The sequence below is a fragment of the Dendropsophus ebraccatus genome, chromosome 4 (genome assembly GCF_027789765.1).
Source record: "Dendropsophus ebraccatus isolate aDenEbr1 chromosome 4, aDenEbr1.pat, whole genome shotgun sequence".
In the NCBI taxonomy this organism is placed as follows: Eukaryota; Metazoa; Chordata; class Amphibia; order Anura; family Hylidae; genus Dendropsophus; species Dendropsophus ebraccatus.
The window spans coordinates 123,066,807-123,092,686 of record NC_091457.1 but is presented as its reverse complement, the minus strand read 5'-3'; the positions used below and the strand labels follow the sequence as shown (position 1 = coordinate 123,092,686).

Below are 25,880 nucleotides of genomic sequence, written 5' to 3'. Positions count from 1 at the left end.
TGAAATGACAGTTACACATTATATTCACAATGGATCAAAATCTGCAAGGTCCACTACACGAAGGTTCATGTCTATAGTCAGTTCCACAAGCTTCGGTAAGAGACAGCACCAAGTAACACCTAATAAACCATGTCTGTATAGTTGAACAGATTGTCCATGTAGGGGTGCATTACAACATGCGGTCATAATGTCTGCCCCCTCCACCCCAACATCTTTCCACCTAAAATATCAATAATAGACCATGAAAGAGAAAGAAAACTAGAAAAATAAACCTCATAGTAAGGGCCATTTATTATAAAAATGAAGTGAGAAGAGAAGTCATATGTGGAACCCTCCAAGGAGGGAAGATGTCTTCTGCTGTGAGCTGATTCTGTCTTTTAATGCGCAATTAGCGAGACAATCTGTCATAACTGTCCTTGATATAATGCGCAACATATGGGGAGTATATATATATAAATATATATATATATATATATATATCATGTATACTCAGATTTTATAACGAGGTCAATGTTTTTTTTATTATCTATTAGGTTCTTAACAAGGATTCCATATGAAAGACTTTATATACTAAAGGTTAGATAGGTTAGGGTCTGTCCTCTGGGACCTGCAAAAATCCCAAGAAAGTGGATGGCCAGTCTTATTCTTGACAGAACAGTGGCATCTGGCCAATAATTATCTTATATAGAACATTTTATGCAAAATATATACATATAATATACGTCAATGGAAAATTTCCATTGAAATGTCTGATATTCATATAAACATCACATTCTGATGTTAGAATATGACAATTGTACAGAGATAAGCAGAACTATAGAGAGGCACTATACAGATACTACTTCTCTCTTTCTTTTGTGTAAATGTTGTTCTCCTGTGCCTTGCAATGCTCCCGGTTTAGAAGGGGGTAACATACATTCCCTCTCTTTTAGTAAAGACACTACATATTGTACTGATAGACACTGCTCAGTAAGAAGGACTACTTTACTAATTCAGTGTATTGTTGCTGAATGTAAGGTAAATATGTTGAAAATAAAGCCCATATGTTTCACTGTATGCATGTCTGTGCGCCTTTAGGTCCTTGGTTGCTGGGACTGATGGGCTGGAGAACTTAGCAGTGCCACAACTCATCATATGGTCAGTTACTTGGCAGCACCAGTGTACACTCAGGAAGAGCCTGGCATTTACGTGGGCATGGGTGCTGTAATGCTGGACCACTGCTCTGGAATGCTACACCTCAATGGGGCTAAAGAGGAACATATACGAATGTGTGTTTTAAGTCCATTGGAGGTGCATAGGTGAATTGGAGACTAGAGTTGACTCTTTCACCAGGTACCATAGGTGACCTGAAAGCCAGAAGGGGGTCTATTCCCAAGTGAGAGTGATGGTGGCCAGGGGATCTAGATAAGGTTTGTTACTGGGGAAGACTCAACGAGCTGGAGGCCCAAAAGAAGCGTGACAGTGGACCTGTGGAGATGCTGCATTGAATACCACCTGGTGTGCCAATGGGGGACCCCTTGTGAAGGGGTTGTCATTTAAAGCTATACTGTCACTCCCTTTACTCTATGTCCACTTCTCCACATCATCCACAAGCTTAGCTGTGTATTCTTCCTGCTCTAAAATCGCTTAATTTCATAGGTGGACATTGACACCTAGGTGGGGCTTCATAGCAGTTGGGCCCTCCCCCCACTCTCCCCAGCTGGGAAATGGGGCACAATGGTTGTCAAGCCCCACCTAGGTGACACTGTCCACAAATAGAAAAAAAGAAGTGAGAGTAGGGGGGGGGGGGGGGGTTACAGTATCACTTTAAACATCAGCAATAGAGATGAGCGCAACTCAAGCATGCACAAGTCCATTTGTTTAACATTTGAATACCAGTGGCTGAAGAAGTTGGAAGTAGCTCTTGGGAGTCCGGAAAAACATGGATACAGCCTATGGCTGTATGAGTTGTGGTCATCTCATCACCAAGCAAGGTCTAGAGAGTGTTATGGAGAGCAGATAGTAAGCTAACCTAGGAATTTCTTGCTGCTCGAGAGAGTTGCTAGGCTTTGGATGGCTAGCAGAACACTGTGAAGACTATGACCGAAGATGCATGGACATAGGGAAGGGTCAATTCTATGGAGTCTGTTGGGACTGTGAGAAAGGCCAACTGAGAAGAGGGGCAAGGTGGATTGTGTTGTGAAGGAGAAATTTCCTGGGAAGGCTACAACTTAAGGTCCTTTTACATCAGCTGATTTAGTTTAGTGTGTAGTGGAAGGCTGACTGTCCTAATGCCAATAGTGTGGTCTGGTTGGTTTGGTCCTGGCGTATGATGGACTAAAATCATTGTAGTAGGAGGCTCTAGAATAGGGGTAGGAATAGTAAAGACACTTCCTCTGTTTGAGAACTACAAATTATGCAATAATTTTAAATTAAGATTTTTTTAAATCAGTGTTGTGCGGGAGTCTCCCTCCTCTCCTTGTTCTTCAAAAAGAGGTTCTGCAGCAGCTAAACCCCAATATAAATCATTAAGAATATTAGAAGTCACCATTCTGTCTACACAGCCTGTAGTTCTCTGCTTTCATATGATCACAGAATTACTTCTAATATACAGTGATGTGGGGGCATAAAATAGTGTTCAGAGGTGATACTTGTCTATATTTATCCCTGATAACAAGAGCGAAATACACATCCTGTATCTCAGCGGAGCATTTATCTCATTGACATTATCATGAAGACAAAGAAAGGACTGGGATAAGAAAAAATAAAAAAACGACAATAAAATATAGCAACATATAAATAAATATACTGTAAGAGGCCTGCTGCCTAAAAGCTTCTCAATCTGGAGTTTCCCTGTTTACTTCCATGCATTGTTTTATGGCCTTATGATAGACAACACAGTCACCCGGACAGAAATAGAAGAATAGAGGAATTACTGTGATAAATTTAGCCAGGATTATAGGTTATGGGTGCGGCAGCTGGATTGTATGGAACTGGTGCAAATGACACAATGTACAAATAATAACATGAAATTATATGAAAACATATTAGATACGTATTATTTATATATATATAATATATATACCTATTTAATTTACATATCACCATGTAAATCTGTGGGTAATGGAAACAAGTTGCTGTTGACAGACGTTGTTTTTACCGTTTTTTACTGTTTGTCTTATATTTGGTAAATTGTAGAACATTGCAATGGGCTGTGGGTCTCACTGATACATTAGGGGACATTTATGAAGACCGGTGTACTTGTCTTGTATGATGTCAGTCTTTCATAAGGCCCCGCCCCCAATATTCCCACAAATTCATGAAGAGGAGCATGCTGTACGTCAGGCACAAAAATCTACACCTGCTTCTGAGCAAGTTTAGATTTCTGCCATGATTTACGCCTGTGAGAAAGGTAACTCAAATGCCCACCATTAAGTTTTAATATTCCCTATAATACTAGTTGTTTGTATTGTACACTAAAACAGTGGTGTACACAAGGAATGTGGAGATTGTAAATTAAAATGTTGTTTACTTTTGCATCCATAGCCACTGCAGCTTGCTGTGTCATCTCTATTTTCTCTTTATTTGTATACACAGCCTGCTTGATTCTCCCCTACAAACTGCCTTTTGTGTGCTCTCCTCTCTTTCACCAGCCTGTGTAAGTTGTCCTCCAAGATTTCTCTCCCACTGTCCTCTCATTGAGCTGGAGTGTAACTCACTCCTTTGCCCTCTAACAAAGAAAGATAGCAGGAAGTCCATCTGATGGACTCATCTATTTCTGTGGTGGCTATATGGAAAGAAATGTTGAATAAACAAATGTTGAATAATGAAGACTATTTTAAAAAGTTACTAAATGTTGCATTTCGGAAACTACTACTCTACTACTGTCCATTAATGGTTTTATATCAGTAACAAAGTACCACTTCCGCATCTAAGTACACCGTTTGGACTCCACAACCTTAGTCAAGGCTAACCACAGCATATAAGAGATTTCACAGAAAAACACAAACATACAAGACCCCTTTTCTTTTACACTATTCAAAAAGGAAAAAAACAAGCAAACAAACCATAATTGCTATTGCTGCAACAACCTGTACTATAAAATTATAACATTACTTGTTCTGCATGGTATATGCCATAAAAAAAGAAATAAATGAAAAACAAAGCAAGTATAGCTGTTGGCAGTCCTGGAAAACATGAATACAGTTTGTGGCTGTATCCATGTTTTCCAGGCAGCCTTAGGGCAGTATTAAAAATAGCCATATTATGGACCGTAAACAGTCCAAAAAGGCTGTAAAACATGGCCTACAATTTTATTTTATTATTTTTTTTAAATTACAACTTTGGGCCATTTTTACACCATAAAACAGGGTCTTTTACATGGCCTCCTTAAAGAGGATGTACCATCATTGATTCTAATGGAGCCGTGTCATAGAGGGGAGGAAATTCCCTCCCACTGGGGGCGGCGGCCCGGCCCAGAACGGCGCCGTACACGGGAACCAGGCAGCAGTTCAAAAAACGGACCGCGGCACCAGCCTCCCCGAGACGGCACCATTCTATCCGTGGGTCATATTAAAGAGGATGTAACTGATGTTACATCCTCTTTAAGGGTATGTTCACACAATATTTTTCTTTTTTTAGGCCAAAATACATCTGTATTTTGATATTTACAGCTGTAAAATCATTTGCCCTAAAAATGTTGTGTGAACATACCCTTACAATTCCGCTTATAGTTCCAGCCTAGTATTATAGCACTGGGGGACCTGCTGCACAGTTTTCCGATGGCCTGCTCTCTTCCTTCAGGCACTCTGGCCTTTTACGGCACACTTATCTACTCAATTGTCATGTCATGAAACAATTCTATGGAAATAAACAGAGATTCACAGCGCGCTGAGAGCTGATTTTTTAATCCGCACACATATAAACCATGGCAGTAAAATCTGGAGTTAGTTTTATAGGTGGAGCAGATCTTTGGAAGTAAAATGTGACTATACGAGTGTTTCATTGTCCCATTATTGTTATAATGGTAACAGAGTTGCCCCCTCCTTTCTATAGCCCTCAGTAATGTGATATTTATCTCTTTTTAGTATCTCCCTAGTAAAGCTTTGCTCTAATGCGTTGGAACAAATGGCAATAAATTTATTTGGCTTTCATTTTCCTGTCATTGTCTTGGCTGCATTATGTTTAGCAATACAACATTGTTATTGGAGTCTATATCAAGGGTTTCCTAGTTACTGTAGATGAAGGAAGAATTTGGAATGAAAATAAAGGTAGCGCAATTTGGTCAGGACCACCTGATCACCACTGACCGGACTTGGGAAGTCCCATATGACTCTTTCTTTGGTGATCAGACAGAGTGCTCATGGGGCGCAGAGTGGCATGTTACACCTGCCATACCTCCAATATACAGGCTTCATGTTACAGTTTGCAATTTTCATTCTGGCCACTAAGACTCATAATAAGCTGGCACATGCTGTTCTGTACTGATCACTTTACAGCAGTCTCCTTCTTATCATCACAGACAGGAATGTAATGAAATCTGACACTAGTATAAAATGCCCATACGCCTTCAATAACTGTTTTCTGACAACTATCTCTCCCAGTTCTGGTGGCTTATGTCTTTGAGAACAATTAGGTTGGGCAGCAGAAATCCAAGAAGCCCAATCCTTCTCACTCCTGAAATCATCTGACATGGGAAAGTTTGATATTGCCCACACACTTTAGGTAATCAGCGGGTCCTGACGACAATGTTCCCATGCCATTTTATGGTATTGCTGCTCTTATGGGAGAAGGGCCTCAACAACATTTCAAGCACCAGAGTTTGGGGGCTATTGCAGATCGTGCACCCCCCTATACGGTAGCTATCTGACTTCACTGGCTGTGCCACATGTGCCTGTGACTATATATAACCAGATAACCTGTTACCAACTATAGGGGATGCAGTGTTCACAGTAGTATCTGGGCCCAGATGCCTTACAAAAAATATAGATCTCTTGCTCTATATAAATATATAAAAGAGAAAGAGAGAGAAAGAGAGAGAGAGAGAGAGAGAGAGAGAGAGGGAGAGAGAGAGAAAGAGAGGACATCTTATAAAATTGCAGAAAACAATGAGCATCTCTGTTCCGCCCCATTACTTGTAATGCAGGTAAGGGCTCAGGTGCTGGTAATCTGACTCCATTTATGCTTTAGTATAAATTAGTATAAAACCACAATGAAGATCTTCAAAGCTCTTTGTTTCTTGTTTATTTATTTTCTCTGTAGCATTCCTGCACCCAATGTTGGATTCCATGTCTTAAAAGAAATGGCCAGTCTACCTATAGACATGAACAAGGACCTGGGCCAAAACACATTGGTTTGCAGCCTGTGTGTGAAATGGCTTCTATTTTTTATGTCTTTACTCAACGCATATGATGTTTTAATGAATTCATAAGGATTAGATTTTACTCTTATAGAGCTGAATGCTGCTTTTTACTTTTACTAGGTGGGTAGGTTTAATTGTACTTGTACTAGGTAGGTTTAATTGTACTTGTACTAGGTAGGTTTACTTCTTCTTGTACTAGGTTTGTAGGTTTACTTGTAGTTGTACCAGGTATGTAGGTTTACTTGTACTTGTACTAGATAGGTTTACTTTTTCTTGTACTAGGTAGGTAGGTTTAATTGTACTTGTATTAGGTAGGTTTAGCTCTTCTTGCACTAGGTAGGTAGGTTTAATTGTACTTGTACTAGGTAGGATTACTTCTTGTACTAGGTAGGTTTACTTGTACTAGGTAGGTAGGTTTACTTGTACTAGGTAGGTAAGTTTACATGTACTAGGTAGATAGGTTTACTTGTACTTGTACTAGGTAGGTAGGTTTACTTGTACTAGGTAGATAGGTTTACTTGTACTAGGTAGGTAGGTTTACTTGTACTAGGTTGGTAAGTGCACTTGTACTAGGTAGGTTATTAAACCCAGTATTCAGGACCATCTATGTGATATATATTGGCGTGATACTTTTAGTGAACTCTTGCCACATAGAGTACTTCACTCTCATCATAAACTGCCCTTAAAACAGATGTAGAAATAGATCAGAATACATCTACAATCCACAAAACGAGGATCCATATCATAAAGGCAGCTAAGTGACCCTCACTAGTGCAAGGATCCCTTATGCATGGGTTCTACTAACAGCTGTGTGAGAAGATGGGTCAAATATCACGAAAAATAGATGGAAAAAGCACCAAGTCCCGTTATCGCGGATGACTAGGGAATCTCAGTCTACTGTCCAAGCATTTGGAGTACCCTGATCAAGTAACCAACTTACCTACTAACCCACACTGCTAACCGGGCACAGACCAATTCCCAGCTATTAACATTCACTAACATTGACAAGAAATAAACTTAAAATGAGCAACCAAATCTGGTTTTACAAGCACTTAACACAAGATTGGTCCATAACTCTCTGGAGTCAAAATAGACCATCAAAATAAGGTCATGACTATAGTGAAGGTAAACAAGGTTACGGCTATATTCAAACATAAAATAAGACATCAGATTTTTTTTTTAATTATTATATTTTTTTAATATTGAAAAGAAAATCAATTTGTTGTACCTGGAAATTTTATTACAACAATTACATTTTTCATGTATCCATCATACTGGTTAAAAAATACACCTATAGCCACCCTAAACCAGACACATCAAAGGGAACTGCTTATTGTTTGTTATGTGTTGTTTCAGTTACAGTACATTAGATCAAGGACCTTTTTTACTTTGCAAGTGCCTGGCCCCGGTTCAGGGATTAAGAATGGTTCCTTCATAATTACTATCCAAATAGTAATGACACTTAAAGACTCAATGGGCTTTAAAAAGAAAAGGTAACTATTGAACGACCTATTTAGTATGGAAAAGGCATCCACATAGCTCAAAGAAAAACATGTTTTTCAGATATATTAGGGCTCGGAGGAGATGCTGTCATCGCCTTTTCTTCACTTATTTCCTCAGGTTGTCTATAAAGTTGTTTTCCTTCTGGTGTACAGGATATGATTTCTGTGGGCAGAAAGTCCAATGGCTTTACCATATGACGGTGAGGTTAACAGTGTCAGCAGAGTAATGACATGTACTATAAAATAAGAGCATTCAGCTACTGACTCTGGAGTAGGCAATGTGCAGCTTTCCAGACAACGCTCAGCTAATAGCTATGAGTTTTTTTGGCAGTGAGTTATAAATCAGAGAGAGTTTTTGCCCATTCTCCCTCTTGTGTTCCTTCTCAAAAAGATATATCAACTGATATATTATTAAAAGTATTTTCCCTATTTCATGCTTAATTGATTGACATTAGTATAATTTGTAAAGTCTTTAAACCCTATTCTAACCTGCAGTACCACTTTTCACCACTGACACTTTTCATAAATATCAGTGCAGCAGCGCCCTCACTTAGGTAAAATATTGATCTTTGGAATATTGTAGCTTTTGGGTGAACCAAATCAACCATAAAAACTACAATATGAAAATACACAGTGCAACTTTTTCTTCAAAGGAATTGTTCTCTTTTTACCAACTCTTTTTTGTTACATAAGACACTGGAAAATACGATGATCGCAGGGTCAGGGTTCCCACCTATCAGAGAGGGAACTTGGTAACAATTGTTTAGCTAACCTGCAGTGCCTTTACATGAAAAATGAAAGAAGTTATCCAGGCTTTTATAAACATGGCAGTTTTATTCCATAAACAGCGCCACCTCGGTTTGGGTTGGGGTTTTGCAGCTCAGTTCCAATAAAAGGACCTGAAATGAAACTGAATTTCTAATACCACACACAACCTGGGAACAGGGCTGGTGCTGTTTTTGTATTTTAGATAACCCCTTCCATGGTACCCACTAAACTCAGAGCACTGTCGATGTAATGCAGAGGTCCTTAAAGGGGTATTATAGGGGAAAAATAAGTTTTAGGCCACGTTCACACAATGTATGACAACAGCTGTTCTGTGACCCGGCCGTGTCACAGAACAGCCGGTGTCAGTGAAGTTTATCCAGGCCGGTACTGCAATACCGGCCGGAATAAACTTTATTTCTATTTAATTGGGATGCAGCAGCATCTGTGTGTGCCCGCATCCCAATTCACCATTGCACACAATGGAGAGTGCGTCCGGAGCCGCACTCTCCATTGTATGCACTGTCAGAGTTGTGTGGCCGCTATTCAATGAATAGCAGCCACACAAAACTGACATGTCAGTTTTCATTGCAGCCGCTAGGGATCCTGGCCAGAGTGTATATCATGTGCATACACTCCGGCTGTGATTCCATAGACTGCAGAACAATGTAAATTTTCTATTAATCATGGCCGTTGTTGCAAATCGGCAACAACGGCCGTAATTAATAGAAAATTTACTTTGTGTGAACGTAGCCTTAATCAGAAAACCCCTTTAAGCTTCTTTCTCTTAAGAAGCACGTTCTACCTTAAGGCTATGTTCACACTAAGTAAAAACAATGGCTGTATTTCATAACAACAGCCATTGTTGTGCAAACTACGGCCATTGTTTCAAAAATAATGTCCGCTGTTTGCCAACAATGACCATTGTTAAGAAATACGGCTGTTGTTTTTACATAGTGTGAACATAGCCTTAGTGATAAAGACAGCATACTCCTGTGATCTCATGCAGTTCTGATGTCTCCTGGTCCCCATTGTTTCATTCATGTACAAAATTCTTCTAATCGTTGGGCTAATCGTTGGGCTAAGGCCACATGTCCCACAGGAACTAAATGTAATTGGAAACAGGAAGAAGTAGATAGGAGCGGTATACATCAAAATGAAAGTTACATGGGATAGGGGCAGGTGAGTATGCTGTCTTTTCAAAGTGTCTCCACTGCATTGTAAAGTGTTTATTATGCCTGGAAAACCAACCACAGAAAATCAAATTATATCAATAATGTCAGTTGTTAGAGCATATAGCAAGCCAGCTCTTCAGGAAGTCATAAGCAACATGATGCTGCCATGCCACTGGCTGGAGACCACTGATAAATGGACTGGTCCAGTGCCTAGAAAGGAAAATGCTTCTTAGCCAAGCCTCTATTAACTCAGAATACACTAAAATGGTATTTGGGAATGGGTGTTTTGCAAGCCAAGAAAAGTCCAAGAGAATCCTGCATTTGGGAACGTATACAAAGTTGGGCCTGGTATTAATGTCAATCCATAACCTCCCCCATGTGAGGCCCCCAAATTTACTAACCAATTGGTCACACATAAAATGTGTCAATGATTCATGAACGCTTAACCATGCCAGAGGAAACACATATTCTCTTACCTGTTGTGTCACATGTCTTTTTTACCATTGGTGCATTTCGCTGAGGTGTTATGTGTCTGTACACTACGTGCGGTTTGTTATCTTCTTCATCAAACTCTCCCCCATCAGCTGAGAGCAAAGGTTCAACAAAATAGTCCCCGTCCTGAGACTTGAAGGTGCCGAGCTGTAGAGAGTAAAAAAAAAAGGAAAAAAAAAGGTGTTTCGATGAAAGGGTTAAAAGATATTATTACATCAAGCAATAAATATCTATTGTAGGATCATTTTTTCTACAGAGAATAATAATAATAATAATAATAATAATAATAATAATAAATATTTTAGGTTTATATTATTTTGACAAATTATTTACACAGCATTTTCCATGTTAGGCCATGTTCACACTTCGTATAACACCCGCTGGATGAACTTTGTTTCTGGTGAATTTGAATGTGCGCTCACATCCGAATTCCCTGCTGCACACAATGGAGGGTGCGGCCGAAGCCGCACGCTCCATTGTGTGAACTGACAGGTTCTCTGCGACCGCTATTCAATGAATAGTGGCCGCAGAAAACTGACAGGTCAGTTTTCTGTGCGGCCGGATGGAATCATGGCCCGGAGTTTATACTATGTGTATACTCTCCAGCCCGAATTCCATTCATTCACAATGCAACGTATATGTTTTGTGTAAGTCACGGCAGTAGTTGCAAATTGCAACAACGGTCGTGATTTACACAAAGCATGCTGTCAGGAAGGGGCTCTGGAACGACAACAGACAAGTGCAGCCCTGACACTGACACCCGTCCCCACTGGCCCTACCTGCTTGCCTCTACAGCCCTAAACGACTGAGGACAACTTGGAGCCGTGCCCTAGCCTGGTGTAAGTGAAAACACAGAAACGAAGACAAGACGTACAGACAAAAAGGGAAGGTCAGAGGTCCGCGTCGGTAACAGCCGGTCAACAAGGTACAAAATCGAGATCCAAAGGGTAGTCAAGGTACAAGCCAAAATAGTCGGGAAAACGAGAATAGCAAAGTCAAGAAAGAACGCGAGGTCAAGAGGTCACTAGGAGTACTAGGCTCTATCGCAGGCGCTCAAATGAGGACAGGGAACAATACTTATACAGCCCGGAGTCCCAGCCCCCTTCCCTGATTGGGGCTGCAACTCCAGGCCCAGTGCAAAGAGAAGTTATGACTGGGGCGTATAACCATCAGTCACCTAATGATTTATGCCGCTCAGCTGGGGCAGAGTGAGCCCAGCTGCGGCTATCAAAGCGCTACGGCGCACTCACAATAGCCGGCCGCTAGGGACGCCGTCGGCGCTCCCCTAGCAACCGGTCCTGCACCAGGGACGCCGCAGGCGTCTCTCCAAGCCGGCCGCGCGCTCCTGATGACTCAGTCAGGAGCGCAGCTCAGCCGCAGCGTCATAGCAGCAGGCCGGCTGCTAGGGACGCCGTCGGCGCGCCCTCAGCAACCGGCCCTGCGCATCACCAAGGACGCCGGCGGCTTTGTTCAGGGTCCGGCCGCCCGCTCTGGCCACTCGGATCCTGACACATGCATTGTGTAAACATTGCCTTAGACTGTATTAAAGGGGCTATCCAGCCTGTAAAAGTTGATATTTTCTGAATAGGCCGTCAATATTAGATCTGTGGGGATCTGACTCCTGGCACCCCTGCCGATCGACTGTGCAAAGGGGCCGAAGCCCTTGTGCAAGAGCTGCAGCCTATGCAACGTTCACTCTTCCCAGCGTTGCAGTACTACCTGTAGTAGCAGTGTGCAGAACTGCAGTATTCAGTGTTGCCTAGGACAATGCAAGGCTCCGGCCGTTTGCTTCATTGTGTGCTGTGTGAAGTTCTGATGCAGGCGTGCGCTGATGCGCCCATATCAGAACACTGCGGCCGGAAAGATCATCTGGGTGGTACTTAAGTACCAGCCGGAATGATCTTTGCAGAGAACGGCCATTCCGTGACCTGGCCGGGTCACGGAACGGCTGGTCTCTTACATAGTGGGAACATAGCCTAACTATGTATTTTACCCTTGTTTCTGCCATTCATATGGCCCGTGGATTTTTTCTGTGGAATATACTGAATAAGGCGAGGGTTACACTTGGTCATGTGATCATGTAATTTGCACATAATGTTATTGAATGGTTTGGCATGCACAATACTATGACTGTGCGGCCACAAAAAGTTACAATGATGGAAGTCACACACAACATTTACCCTAATGCAGGTCACATGGCACTGCTACTGAGACTTATGACTACTTTTATAACAGCCAAAAAGAAAATTGTAATATACTGTAGTCACATGATAGCAACTCGCAGAAATAATTTTGACCATGTGACTTGCGCAACGGACATTATTTCAGCAGTGACAGATGTTTTTAGGAAATTTTTGCATAGTGTGAACCTAACCATAAACTTCACCTGTAGTAATCCCAAATAAGGGTACAAACCCACACACCGTATACACAGCAGATATGCAGCAAAAATGCAGCAGATTTGAAGCAGATTTGGTGGTGCAGATTTGATGCTGTGTTCAGTTATTTAGATCTAATCTGCTGCGTATTTGTTGCGTATTTGCTGCGTATTTGCTGCGTATCGCAGCAGTAAATAAGCTGCGTATACGGTGTGTGGGTTTGTACCCTAAAAGAGTAAAGTACATAAGGGTACAAACCCACACACCGTATACACAGCAGATACGCAGCAGATCTGCAGCAGATTTGGTGGTGCATATTTGATGCTGTGTTCAGTTATTTAGATCTAATCTGCTGCGTATTTGTTGCGTGTTTGTTGCGTATTTGCTGCGTATCGGTGTGTGGGTTTGTACCCTCAATGTGCAAAGATTGCATGGATACCAAAAAAGTATACTATCAGTCTAATAAAACTTAAAAAAATGTCTGTCCCGGGACAACAGTGAGCAGAACTGACTTTGCTGTCACTGTGTAGCCTTAGCCTAAATCCTAAAATTCTGCTCTATACACGAAAAGTCAACCCTGTATATGCACAGTGAAATGCTATAAATTAGGTTATATTGGCCTATAAATTAGGTTAGGACTACACTGTGACTCTCACAGCCTGTGATCTAAAATAAAGCTGTTTCTAGTAGCCATGTCTCAGACAAGCCATTTTAATATATGTTAAAAAAGTGCATAGTTTGCATAGTTTATATAAATGAATAATAAATTGAATAGCTAATCAGTTACAAAGTTTGGAGGGTCAGAGACTATAAGGGTACCTTACATTTCTCTAAGAGTTTTTCTTAAAATAAGTGATTTTTTTTTTTTTTTTTAAATCAACTGGTTTCAGAAAGTTATACAGATTTGTAGTCTATTGGAAGTCTTCCAATACTTATTAGCTGCTGTATGTCCAGCAGGAAATGGTGCATTCTTTTTAGTTTGACACAGTGCTCTTTGCTGCCACCCCTGTTCGAGACAGGAACTGTCTGTCCAGAGAAAGTGAGATTTTCTATGGTGATTTGCTAATGCTCTGGACAGTTCCTGTCTTGGACAGAGATGTCAGCAGAGAGCACTGTGTCACATTGGAAAGAATCCACCACATCCTGCAGGACATACAACAGCTGATAAGTCTTAAAGACTTGAGATTTTTAGGTAGAAGTTAATTACAAACCTATATATAACTTTCTGACATGAGTTGATTTAAAAGAAAACATTTAGCTGGAGTTCCCCTTTAACCATGTCTAGGAGGATAAAAAGCTATTTGTTGTGTCCATCAGGTCTGCTTGATGACAAGAGTTTCTATGACAGCAATATCAATGATTCTTAGAGACACAATCTAATGCCTGGTGCCTGCCCAACCAGATGGCCAAAATGAAGCTCCTTGTCCCCAGTGCAGAATCTGTGACAGCGCAGATAAGCCGTAAAAAGCGTGTGATCTGAGTATTCTATTTATTGTAATCATATCCAATTTTGGAGAGTTGGCTACAGTTCCTCTTTAAAGGACTACTCAACTTGCTTTAACTCATGAGGCACACTTGACTCTGCACTTGACATTCGTAAGGAAGAATGACTCACTTGATACTGTCTCTCTTCCCAGTCCACTCACTCCACTGAACTCGGAGGAATAGGCCCATCAAGAGGTTCACGGCAGTCAACCTCTTGGCATACTCACAGTGCATGATTAATCAAGCATTGACTCCCAAATTCTCTTGGAGTCTGCTCATCTGTCTGCCGGCTTGTCTCAACTGTAGCTGTACTAATATCTACGGCATGGCACCACACACTCTCATAAATCCCCTGTACTTCTGCCTTTATCCCACCAGCTTGGTGCAGCTCAACCCTCACTCAGCAAGTCCCTCAGGTGCTACATGCAGTTACTCTAACCAATGGCGCAAATGGCAAATTGTAAATGTGCCCATTCTGCCTGACCAGATGCCAACCATCTGGAGACCATAGAGGAAATTTATTACACTCATATCTTCACGTTTGGCACCTTTTATAACATCTGGCACATCTTCCCACAGATGGCTTTAACTTAAGACTGGCATGTGAAATGCTGGTCTTGATAAATTTCCCCATATCTACATCAGAGTCTTGAGGCACCTCTGGGTACAGGAGCCCACCAGTCTATACCTATTGGGACAAAAGTGGGGACTAGCAGACACACAGCATACCATAAGAAATTGAGAAATGTAAGGGTTACTTACACTTGGATGCCATTGGTGCCTCTACAACAACTCCAATAAAGAGTAAACCTCGAAGAACATCATCTAACACCAACAGAGGCAATCTGCAATGCTTTACGTCATTTCCAGTGATCATCCCACAAAACACCTATACAGTTATACTCAGAGTCACAGTTTAGGTGCATAAGTTGACATATTAGGACAAATATTATCACCTACAATGGACAAACAACAATCATACAAAAATAGTCATTTCCGAAACCATCCATGTTGAGCTTGCACACCTTAGATCACTTGTTATTCACACTATACATCTTATTGCACGTGCAGTTCAATCCCAGAACATATTTTTCTTGAACTTTCAAAATTTTTATGCTGACTGATCAGGAATGTCTGTAGTGATGGAACCAATAACCAACAAATCAGTCATTACGACAGGTAGTCTAGCCAAATAACTGGAAGCAGATGTGCACCAATGGTGCAAGCAGACCTTGATCATTCTAAGAATTGGATATATACACCCAAACACTCATAAAGTCTATGAATGCATAATTAATTTAATTTAAAATACAACAACCGTATATGTCAACAATACAGATCAGGACTTAATCTCAAAAGAAGAGAGATTCCATAGAGAAAGGTAATGTTTATGGTCGGTTGGCCTTCTCCTCAACCCATGATTGTATTCCATGGGCACTTAAGGGGTGTAACTACATAGATGTATCAGTTCTTAGCATTTGGGGTGTGGGGTGTTGGCTGTATAATACATGGTCCAGATATAGCCTGAGCTGCACTAACTACAGCCTAACCTCGCTTGCTGAACTACTTAGTTCCTGTCATTAAAAGTGTCCCTGTCGTTTGTAAAAAGTTTTGATTGGTCCAGGTCTGAGTGTTCAGACACGTACCTTTCGGGAGAACTAGTGGACTAGTTGCAGAAAGTCTTTTTAAATCACTATAACATGTCAAAAGTTTTTGCAAAGGACAGCGACACTTTAATAATATGGCACAGGGTGGGAAGGGGTTATATTGTACCTACTGTATACATGTCATTTCTCATTTAAACTTTTATAAAAATAATGGATAAAGAAAGCAAACATTGAGAGGGGTTAAGGGAGCAGCAAATAATACGGATTATGAATATTTCCAAAATTCCATCTGGAACAACACTTCGCTATATATATCGGTTATATGATTAGGGAAATGTTCCATATTCACAGTTATAATTATTACCTGTTATTGCACAACTCATTTACCTGTAAACTTACTATGGGACCAGTATCAAGGGGAAAGTGGGGAAGGGATGCTAGCATGGTCTTCAGAGGTGTGCATAGGAAGGGAAAAGAGAAATCAGGTGGCTGATGTTGGGTGATAACTTGTAGAGAGACCAAAAGAATGGAAGGTTGGCGAGGAAGTGAAGTCATCCCATGTTCTCCACAACACAGCATTTGAAACCTGTTGACCCCATTGTTCTGCTTACCATTCCTCCATGAAATATATTTGAAGGATTTCTTTTAACTACTCAAATACTGTGGGGAATCCAGTGATTTCCACCTCCTAGGTATATAGGTAATATATAGGTATAGGTAATATTATAATAGGCATCGGTAATAGTAGTGTAGCTGGATCATGATGCAATTTGATACCTGTAATGGTAGGAGACAGTTCAATCACCCTTCTCCAAAAGTCTCAGAGAGTTTCACGCTCCCACAAAATAAGAGTCATGTTTCCCCTAGCTCGTCTGTACCTCCAACAAGTATCTGGTACCAAGGTATATATTGTGTATAGTAGGGCGTAGACCCTGTACCACCTCAACATGATTTTATAATTAGTTTCTTGAGCTTTACACCATACTGATGCCTTATGGCACAGATTGAAGACTGCAGTGTCGGACTGAGCCACCGGAGGACCGGAGGATCCTCCGCTAGGCCCCAGCCCCTCACACAGTTAACACACTGTCACTGTCGGGCGGCAGGGCCCCCGACAGTGACAGCGCTGCCCCTCTAGCAATGCTGTCACCTGACTGCTGTCACCTGACTGGATAACAGGGGGAGACCATCTATAAGAGGGATAACAGGGGGGGCACATCTATAAGGGGGATAACAGGTGGAGACCATCTATAAGGGGGATAACAGGGGGGTACCATCTATAAGAGGGATAACAAGGGGAGACCATCTATAAGGGGGATAACGGGGGACCATCTATAAGGGGAATAACAGGGGGGAGACCATCTATAAGGGGAATAACGGGGGGCAGACCATCTATAAGGAGGATAACAGGGGGGGCATCTATAAGGGGGATTACGGGGGACCATCTATAAGGGGGTAACAGGGGGGACCATCTACAAGGGGGATAGCAGGGGGAAACCATCTATAAGGGGGATAACAGGGGGGCAACTATAAGGGGGATAACAGGGGGGGACCATCTATAAGGGGGATAACAGGGGAGAACAATCTATAAGGGGGATAACGGGGGCATCTATAAGGGGAATAACACGGGGGGACCATCTATAAGGAGGATAATACAGGGGGGAATCATCTGTAAGGGGGATAACACAGGGGGGACACTCTCTATAAGGGGGATAACACAGGGGGGACACCCTCTATAAGGGGGATAACACAGGGGGGACACCCTCTATAAGGGGGATAATACAGGGGGACATCTATAAGGAGGACAACACAGGGGGCATCTATAGGGGAATAATACAGGGGGGCCATCTATAAGGAGGAAAACACAGGGGGACCATCTATAAGGGGCATAATACAGGGGCAGCATTTATAGGGGGATAATAGGGGGGGGGAACACATAGAGTCAGCCTACCCACTAAATGAGGGTGTAAAGGGGCCAATGCAGATGTGCAGTTTGTATAGAGATGAGGATGCTGCCAGAGTGAGGAGCCTAATATGTTTCTCTGGCAGATTCTGTGGCTCGGAGAAGTTCTCATAATGGCCCAGGACAGATCGAGAAGAAGATGAAAAGGGAAGAGCTCCGATCAGAGAAGACGCCCCCTGTGAGTCACTAGATATAACTGCTCTGTAATGTACAGTATATGGTGTACAGAACCTGTGTAGAGCTGGGTACCTCTATATGACTGGATGAGGTGATCTGTGTGCAGAGGATTTTCTTCAGTAGCAGCGGTGGTGTTAGTCAGTATGTGGCGGTGTTATTCAGTATGTGGTGGTTATATTTGTTACTTGTAATCTGGTACTGTGTTTAATTGGTCTTAGTATACTGGATTTGGTCAGTAACAATATGGTGGTGATGGTTGCGGTTGTGGTGTGGTGGTAATGTTTTCCCCTTGTATGCTGGTGTTATTGGCAATATTGGTCAGTATAGAGAATTTGGTCAGTAATGTCGGTTTTGGTGTGTGTGTGTATATATATTATTGCTCGGTCGAGGCCCAAGTTGACAGTCTGCAGCCCTCAGGATATGCTGGGAGTTGTAGTACAGTAGTACAATCCTCTGATAGCTGCCGCTGTAGACAGATGTATTACTGGACCTTCAGGGCTGATGGTTGTCACCCACAGATTGCAGCCACCAGGAGACTCTGCACACAGTGATTTATTAAACGGTTGTCCTCTCAGAGACTACAACTCCCAGCATACCCTGAGAGCTGTATAAATGTAGGGTATTCTGAGAGTTTAAGTTAGACTGAAAAGGTTATTCACAAGAGATTTGTCATAGATACAGATGAATCCAGGAAAGGAGCGGGTCAGCATGTTGTGTCTCACTGGTTCTATATTGGTGGGCCCCAAGGATCATTTCCTCTGGTGGGCCCCAGGTACCCCAGTCCCACACTGGAAGACTGTGTCCCATTTATGTCCCCATGTCGAATAAAAGGCTGGTTAATCCTTCCTCTTAGTAAATACAAGCATATTGTAAATTAAAGAGACCATATGTCATGGTGGGTCAGGATCAACTCAGAGAGTTTCAAACTCTGTAAGTGATCTATGAAGGTTTCTGTTATTCTTGATTGAGTAATAGAAGTGTTGTAGGTATTGTAGCGTGATGGTGGGAGAACGGACGCACTCAGGAACCAGCACCTTGAATGCTAGGATCAAGGAGGTGGCTATAACCTGGTGGATCTTAAGAGGCCTGGGGGATATACAGGACAGGAATGAGGAAGCTTGGTATCCTGGTTGGAATTCTGGATTACCAGTTATGGAAGTCAGCGGCCATCATGTGAAAGGAGATTCAGTCTTGGTAAGTGTAGGTAACAGATTTCAAAGGTGATCTGTGAGACAAATGGCAATAATGTGATATCCAATCGCAGCTGAGCTGAGCGTCTTACTGAGCTGAGACGGTGGTAGCCAAAAGGCTGCACTCAGCAAGATGGATGCCAAGTGAAACTCCACTCTGACACTCTGATGGAACCAGTCCAGTGTCCTCACGGATACTGGTGGAAGATAGTAGAACTGAGGATCTGGGAGAGCTAAACCACCTATACTCTTAGGTCTAAGTAGAATCATCCTGGCTATGTGGGGGTGGGATCGCATCCAGATGTATCGGGAAGAAACACGTGAGAGGGACAGGAAGAAAGAGAGCGGGAGGATTATGGGGATGAAGTAGATTTGTTTTTCTAATGTTTACCCTCCCCAACCAGGAAAAATCCTTTTAAAAGCCTCATTATTATTATGGAGATATTCTTTAGCAGTTGGGGGGCTGCTTTTAGCGATTTTCTTATCTGTATTGAATTTATGTCTTGCCATTAGCAGTAAGCCGTTACATTTTTTGTGTTTTTGTGTGCCAGAAAGTTATACAGATTTGTACATTACTTCTACTTCTGCCACAACCTCTGTCTGTCACAGGAACGCTCCAGGTCAGTAGCAAATCCCCATAGAAAACCTCTCTATGAACATTTCCTGACATGGACAGAGGTGGCAGCAGAGAACACTGTGTCAGACTGGAAATAAACTACTACTTCCTGCAGGACATACAGCAGCTGATAAGTACTGGAAGTTCTCAAATAGAAGTAAATTACAAATCTATATTTCTTGTTCATTTTTTTGTGAACTCTTCATAGAAAAACAAGACATCCCTTAAAAATAAGACATAACACATCTTTGGGAGCAAATATTAATATACGACACTGTCTTATTTTTGAGAAAACACGGTACCGTAAAATTTGGTCCGCCGCGCTGAATCAGCTGTCACATCTACATTATTTTCACTTGAATAGCTATATGTAATGCAGTTGTGCACAGGAGGTGAGCCTGGGAAGAGCAGCTCTAAGCTATCCCGTGCCCCAGCCCCGATGACGCCTGCCTCCTCTTCTCCTCAGTCCTGCCTCCAGTCTATGATACCCGGTCTGATGACGGCTCTGATTATGAGCTAAGATGGTGCAGTGCTTTCGATGGTATGTAACACTTGATACAAACTTGCTTTAAGATTTTTTTTTCTCTGGAGTACCCCTTTAAAAAAATTAATCAGGCTAGGATTTTGGACCAAAAAGTTTACATAGTTTTATGGTGCGTTCACATGTACAAGATCTGCAGCAGATTTTATGGCGCAGATTTGAAGCTGCAGATTTGCTTCGGATCTGCAACTTCAAATCTGCGCCATCAAATCTGTTGCAGATCTTGTATGCATGAACGCACCCTTGTAATAAAAAAACATTCGTGTTACTCTATGGGGTAATCTGATAGGGCATCAGTAAGGGTTTGGGCAGGCATATAGAGGTCTTACAATTTGCAAATAGACATAATATTCCATACAGAAGATAACATACCACTAATACTAAACATATGCATTCTAATCCAACCTATTGGCAGAATAAAGAATAGTTCTAAGTGAGTGTCCCTTTAATGTGCTGTGACAAAGCTCAGATGTAAATGGGCCCATACTTTTTCTGAACAAGGGTTTGGCAGGTGTTTCTGAAGGGCTTTCAAGCTGTCTAAGAGTATTATGTGTATTGTGCAGCCGAGATGCTTGAGCAGGGGGCAGGAAGAAAGGGATTCTGCAAATATAAATTTTTATAAAAAAAAAAAATCCACTACATTTATAAATTGCTCTAAACTTTTTCCAATCCCCCCCCCCCCTCTGGTAATGGTGCGGAGCAAGGGGCTAAAATAGGACTCTATTCAGTTCATCCTGCACGTTATGGTTCTATATGAAACTACACTGTCAGAAGTACTGTGACAGACAAGCCTATGGGAATATGGGAATGCTTGGAGGGAATATACGTCCGCCTTAAGGGATAATCTAATTTAGAAACCCATTTTGGTTTACCCTATTAGGGAATTCTAAATCAAGTGAGTATAGGGAGATTTTCTGTTTAGGATCCTCGTCTCTACAAGCCATTAGTTTATATTGGCACTGTGCAATGCATAATTTCCCCTGTGATGGCGCTCCAGGGAAAATGAACATTTACTGCCAAATTATTCTACAAATTACAGCGCATCGCTGGAGGCCCCAGCAGGGCGACATGAGTAATCAGCCTTTCATCAAGGGACACGTTTAATATGTAGAGAATGTCCAAACAAGAGAACCTCTCTCTCCTTCAAAATCATTGAACTTACTAATATATTTAAAGGGGTACTCTGACACCAGGTAAGAAAATATTCTGCACTAGCATATAGCATTGCTTACCTGTATTCCCCAGTTCTGAAACTACCAAATTGTTTTGAGGGGTCTTAGTTTTTATTAGATAAAGCGATTTGAAACAATTAGCGATTAACGATAAACGATCGCAAACGAGATTGTTTATTGTTAACCTGAAATCATTGGCCATATTACACAGAACGATAGTCGTTAGTTACGATCTTCTCAACGATTGTTACTACGATCGTTTACTCCATCTGATCCCAGCAAAAGAAGGAACTATTTGGATTTACACTGAACGAATAGTGAACAAATGTGGAATTACAGCAAACGATTAGCAATGATTTAAGGGTCAGATCTAAATCAACGATCAACGGCACATGAACGATTCTTCGATTGTTGCCTGCAATTACACAGAACGATTATTGTTTAAATTTGAACGATATAATGATTTTCCGCACGACAATCCGCCCATATAATAGGACCCTCAGTTAAGTTTTTCGTGGTTGTACTTTCTGATTGAGCAGTTGCATACTACTAGCAGTTCCAGAGTGCATTGCTTTCCCTCATCTGTTCATCACAGTCCTCCCACCCTGCCTACTCCCCTCCCCCAGCACACATTTCACTGCAGACTTTTGCACACTGAGGTTTCACCACCTGCTGCATCATTCTGCACAACAAGTCACACGTCATTCTCCCAAAGAGATGTGTTCACATATACCATTTTTGCTAAGATTTTCTCCCCTATTTTGCAGTAAGTTGCACATTTGAGGTAAAATATCAAAATTGTCAGCAAAATAGTGGGAAAATCAAGACAACTAAAAATGAAACAGAGACTTCATGTAGTCAGAGTTGGTGACGTCACTCAGGGGGTGGGGCTAGAGCTCAGAGACAAGATCCAGCCAGATCCAGGCAAGATTAAAGTAAATGGTGACACTGGTATATTGATATGATGGGATCAGGCCCTTCACAATTTTTTGTCGCTCAGAACTCCCCCTCTCTCTGGACAATGACCTCTGCACAGGTCACAGAGCATGCCTAGAAAACTAGCTCCTAGAAGTCAACAGAGTCTCCTCTGGTCTAACTTTCCTATGGGGCTTACTCAATATACCTAAATGCTGTGCAGAAAGCTCAGCCAATATTGCTGTCCCATAACAATGTACACAAAACCGTAACTATAATATACTCATTGTACTAGATAATATGCTACCAGAGTAACTCACAAATAGTTAATAAAGACTTCACACAATTCAGGGTCTGGCTGGTGCTAGTTTTAGGTTCTGTGGGGAAATGTTCTTTCTACATCTAAGTGATCAGGTTCCCCTCCTATGGAGCGTATGCAGAGAGGACATAAACCATGCCATAGCTTCTAGTGAAACGTGTGTTAGTACTGTAAAGCAGATTATAATGTATATGAAAGACAGATGGCAATCATTTAAAATGATGTCCAGGAGGTAAATTGGTAAGCGGTATCTTCCTGTTATTTTGACCCTTGCACTATATAGATGCATTAGAGCATGCTAAAAATAACAGGATATTGTTCAAACCAACGTATTTTTTTGCTTTTAAGGAACTTGTAGTTTATGCTTTCCATGAAAAATCAGTTTCTCTGAAGAAAATAAATCAAAATAGCCTGCAAATGATCTTACTAGATATATTAGTCTGGCTTTAAAAGGATTATTTAGCTATCAATATTAATTCAGTGGGGATCCAAGTGCTGCAGCTTCTTTTATGTTAACCTCTGCTCATACTTGCAATTACTGTCATATTTGTTGTGGCAGTGCAGGGTACTGCAGCTCCAGCTTCCAGGAGGTAATAAATGCCCTTTTATGCCCAAATCTGCCTGTATAAAAGAGCCCTTAAAGGGGTACTCCAGCATATATTTGTAGATATAAATAGATTTGTAATTTACTTCTATTTATAAATCTCAAGTATCCCCATACTTATTAGCTGCTGTTTGTCCTGCAGGAAATGTTTTCTTTTCAGTCTGACACAGTGCTCTCTGCTGCCATCTCTGTCCGAGACAGGAGCTGTCCAGAGCAGCAGCAAATCCACAAAGAAAACCTCTCCTGCTCTGGACAGTTCCTGTCTCAGACAGAGGTGGCAGCAGAGCACACTGTGTCAGACTGGAAAGAAAACATTTCCTGCATGACATACAGCATCATTATTTCGCCCTCTAAGATCCCCAAAAACTTTGGGGTAGATTTATCAAACATGATGTAAAGTGAAACTTGCTCAGTTGCCCCTAGCAACCAATCAGACTCCACCTTTCATTCCTCACAGACTCTTTGGAAAATGAAAGGTGGAATCTGATTGGTTGCTAGGGGCAACTGAGCCAGTTACACTTTACACCATGTTTGATAAATCTCCCCCTATACACTGATGTCAACTGAACCCACCACTGGTTTTCATCCCAATGATAGGCACCTTCAGCTTATATTGGCATCTTTAATTTGCCTACATACAGTACATTACTGTATGCTTGTTCTAGCGACCTAGAGATTAGTCGAGGACCCTCAAAGACTTTAGGAGTGGTTCCAAAATCTATGTGCCCCACTAAAGGCTAAAGATAAAAACCAATAGCCATCACAATAGGATTTTGCCACAAATAGCTGGAGTTAAAGTTTTACTCTGGAGTAAAAAAAATAGTTTGCAAATCAGCTGGTGTCAGAAAGTTATACAGATTTGTAAATTACTTCTGATTAAAAAGCTCAAGCCTTCCAGTACTTATCAGCTGCTGTATGTCCTGCAGGAAGCAATGTATTCTTTCCAGTCTGACATTGTGCTCTCTGCTGCCACCTCCGTCTGTGACAGGAATTGTCCAGAGCAGCAGCAAATCCCCATAGAAAACTTCTCCTTCTCTGCATAGTTCCTGACATGGCAGCCAAGAGCACTGTGTCAGGCTGGAAAGAATACACCATTTCCTGCAGGGCATACAGCAGCTGATAAATACCAGAAGACTGGAAGACAAATCGGTATAACTTTCTGACACCAGATGATTTAAAATTATATATTTTTTTTTCTCTTTCATATTAAATATTTAGGACCATGTAACAGAGTTAAAAGTGCTGGGAACACGCCACCTATGCAGTCACCTATGCAGTGTATAAATATACCAGCTTTTGCCTGCTAATATGCTGAGCGGCTGTGTTGGCTTCTGTAATACAGTGGACAAGAGAGCTGACCTTTTGCATCTGCCCCCTCATCACTGTGTTCTGTAGTTGTGTGACATTATAGAGTGCATGGTAAGAAGTGATACATCTGTCAGCTATGCTGGAGCTGCCCAAGCTGCAAACTACAATGGCTGGCTCACTCTATGAAAAAGATGTGAGACCTGAGTCTCTTAATAGAGTGGCAGGGCATACAGGCCCATTGCTGATTCATTCATTCTCTATGGGAGCCATGAAGACAGCTGAACTCTGTACTTTGCTATCTCAGGCAGCTCCCATACAGAATAGACTGGTGAAGTCCCAGTTCTAAGGATGCATGCGGGTCCCATCAGTCGGACCCCTACGAATCAGCTTTATTATATGGATAGGGGACAACAAGCTTGGGTAGGAATACCCCTTTAAGAAACTTGACAAAATTGCCTATGAAACTCTACATGATAATTAAATACTCCGCTATCTACTTCCATCACGTCTCAGGGTGGACAACAGAATTTAGATTCTCTGAACCATGGGAGAAACTTGTTGTCCCCGCAGTGAGTAAAGTGGAGTACCAACTGGTTTGAGCACATTTCTGACCTATGCATACTGCTTTAGGCTATGTTCACACTGCGTATATGTCCGGCCGCATATTTTCGCGGCCGGACATATACGCGGTAAACTCCGGCCGGAGATTTACTCTACTTGCGGCCGGCTACGTATGGACCGCAAACTTACGCCTGTAGTCTACTTACGCTTCCCGAGCGCCTTACGTAGCGATCTGACAGCGGTCTTTTACTTGGAAATCTTCGGCTAGCCCCGGACACCCCACAGAACCTTTTGGATCGGCACAAAAAGCTGCAAAAATGTAGAAATCACCACTACGTACGGGACCGCATGTAACGCTACGGGCGTGAGTTACGGCATTTTCGTCCTCAATGGTCTGGTTAATTTTTTACGGCGCCGTAAATCGTATACTTTCCATTGTACGCAAACTACGTAAGTCTCCGGCAGCTTATTCACGGAACGCGATACGGCCGGAAACTTACGTAGTGTGAACATAGCCTTAAAAGGGAACTATCAGCAGGTTAGAGGAATCTCTTACCTTCACCCTCAGAGCTGTTCCTGTGCTGTTTGTAGTGTAATCCTGTGTCCGTTAAGGCCGTTCGAAGCAATGGGGCGGCCCACTCCACTAGGGGAGGGGAGGGCTGGCCAGGGGCAGATGGGTACTGGGGGGCAGTAGTCCCATACCTGCTCTCCAAACAGCCTTACTGGACACAGGATTTCACTACAAACTGCACGGGAACGGAGCCGTGGAT

General features: G+C 42.0%; 1 protein-coding gene across 2 annotated transcripts in view; it reads right to left on the bottom strand.

Annotated features, from left to right (window-relative positions):
• ADAMTS9 (ADAM metallopeptidase with thrombospondin type 1 motif 9) overlaps positions 1–25,880 on the bottom strand; it is a 187,263-nt gene that overhangs the window by 150,008 nt on the left and 11,375 nt on the right. For both annotated transcript variants that reach the window (XR_011362637.1, XM_069966925.1), the window contains exon 3: positions 10,259–10,421. Coding sequence is in view for 1 of the 2 variants with exons in the window: in XM_069966925.1 (XP_069823026.1) it covers positions 10,259–10,421 (163 nt within the window). In the remaining variant the exon portion in view is untranslated. The remainder of the gene's footprint in view (positions 1–10,258; positions 10,422–25,880) is intronic.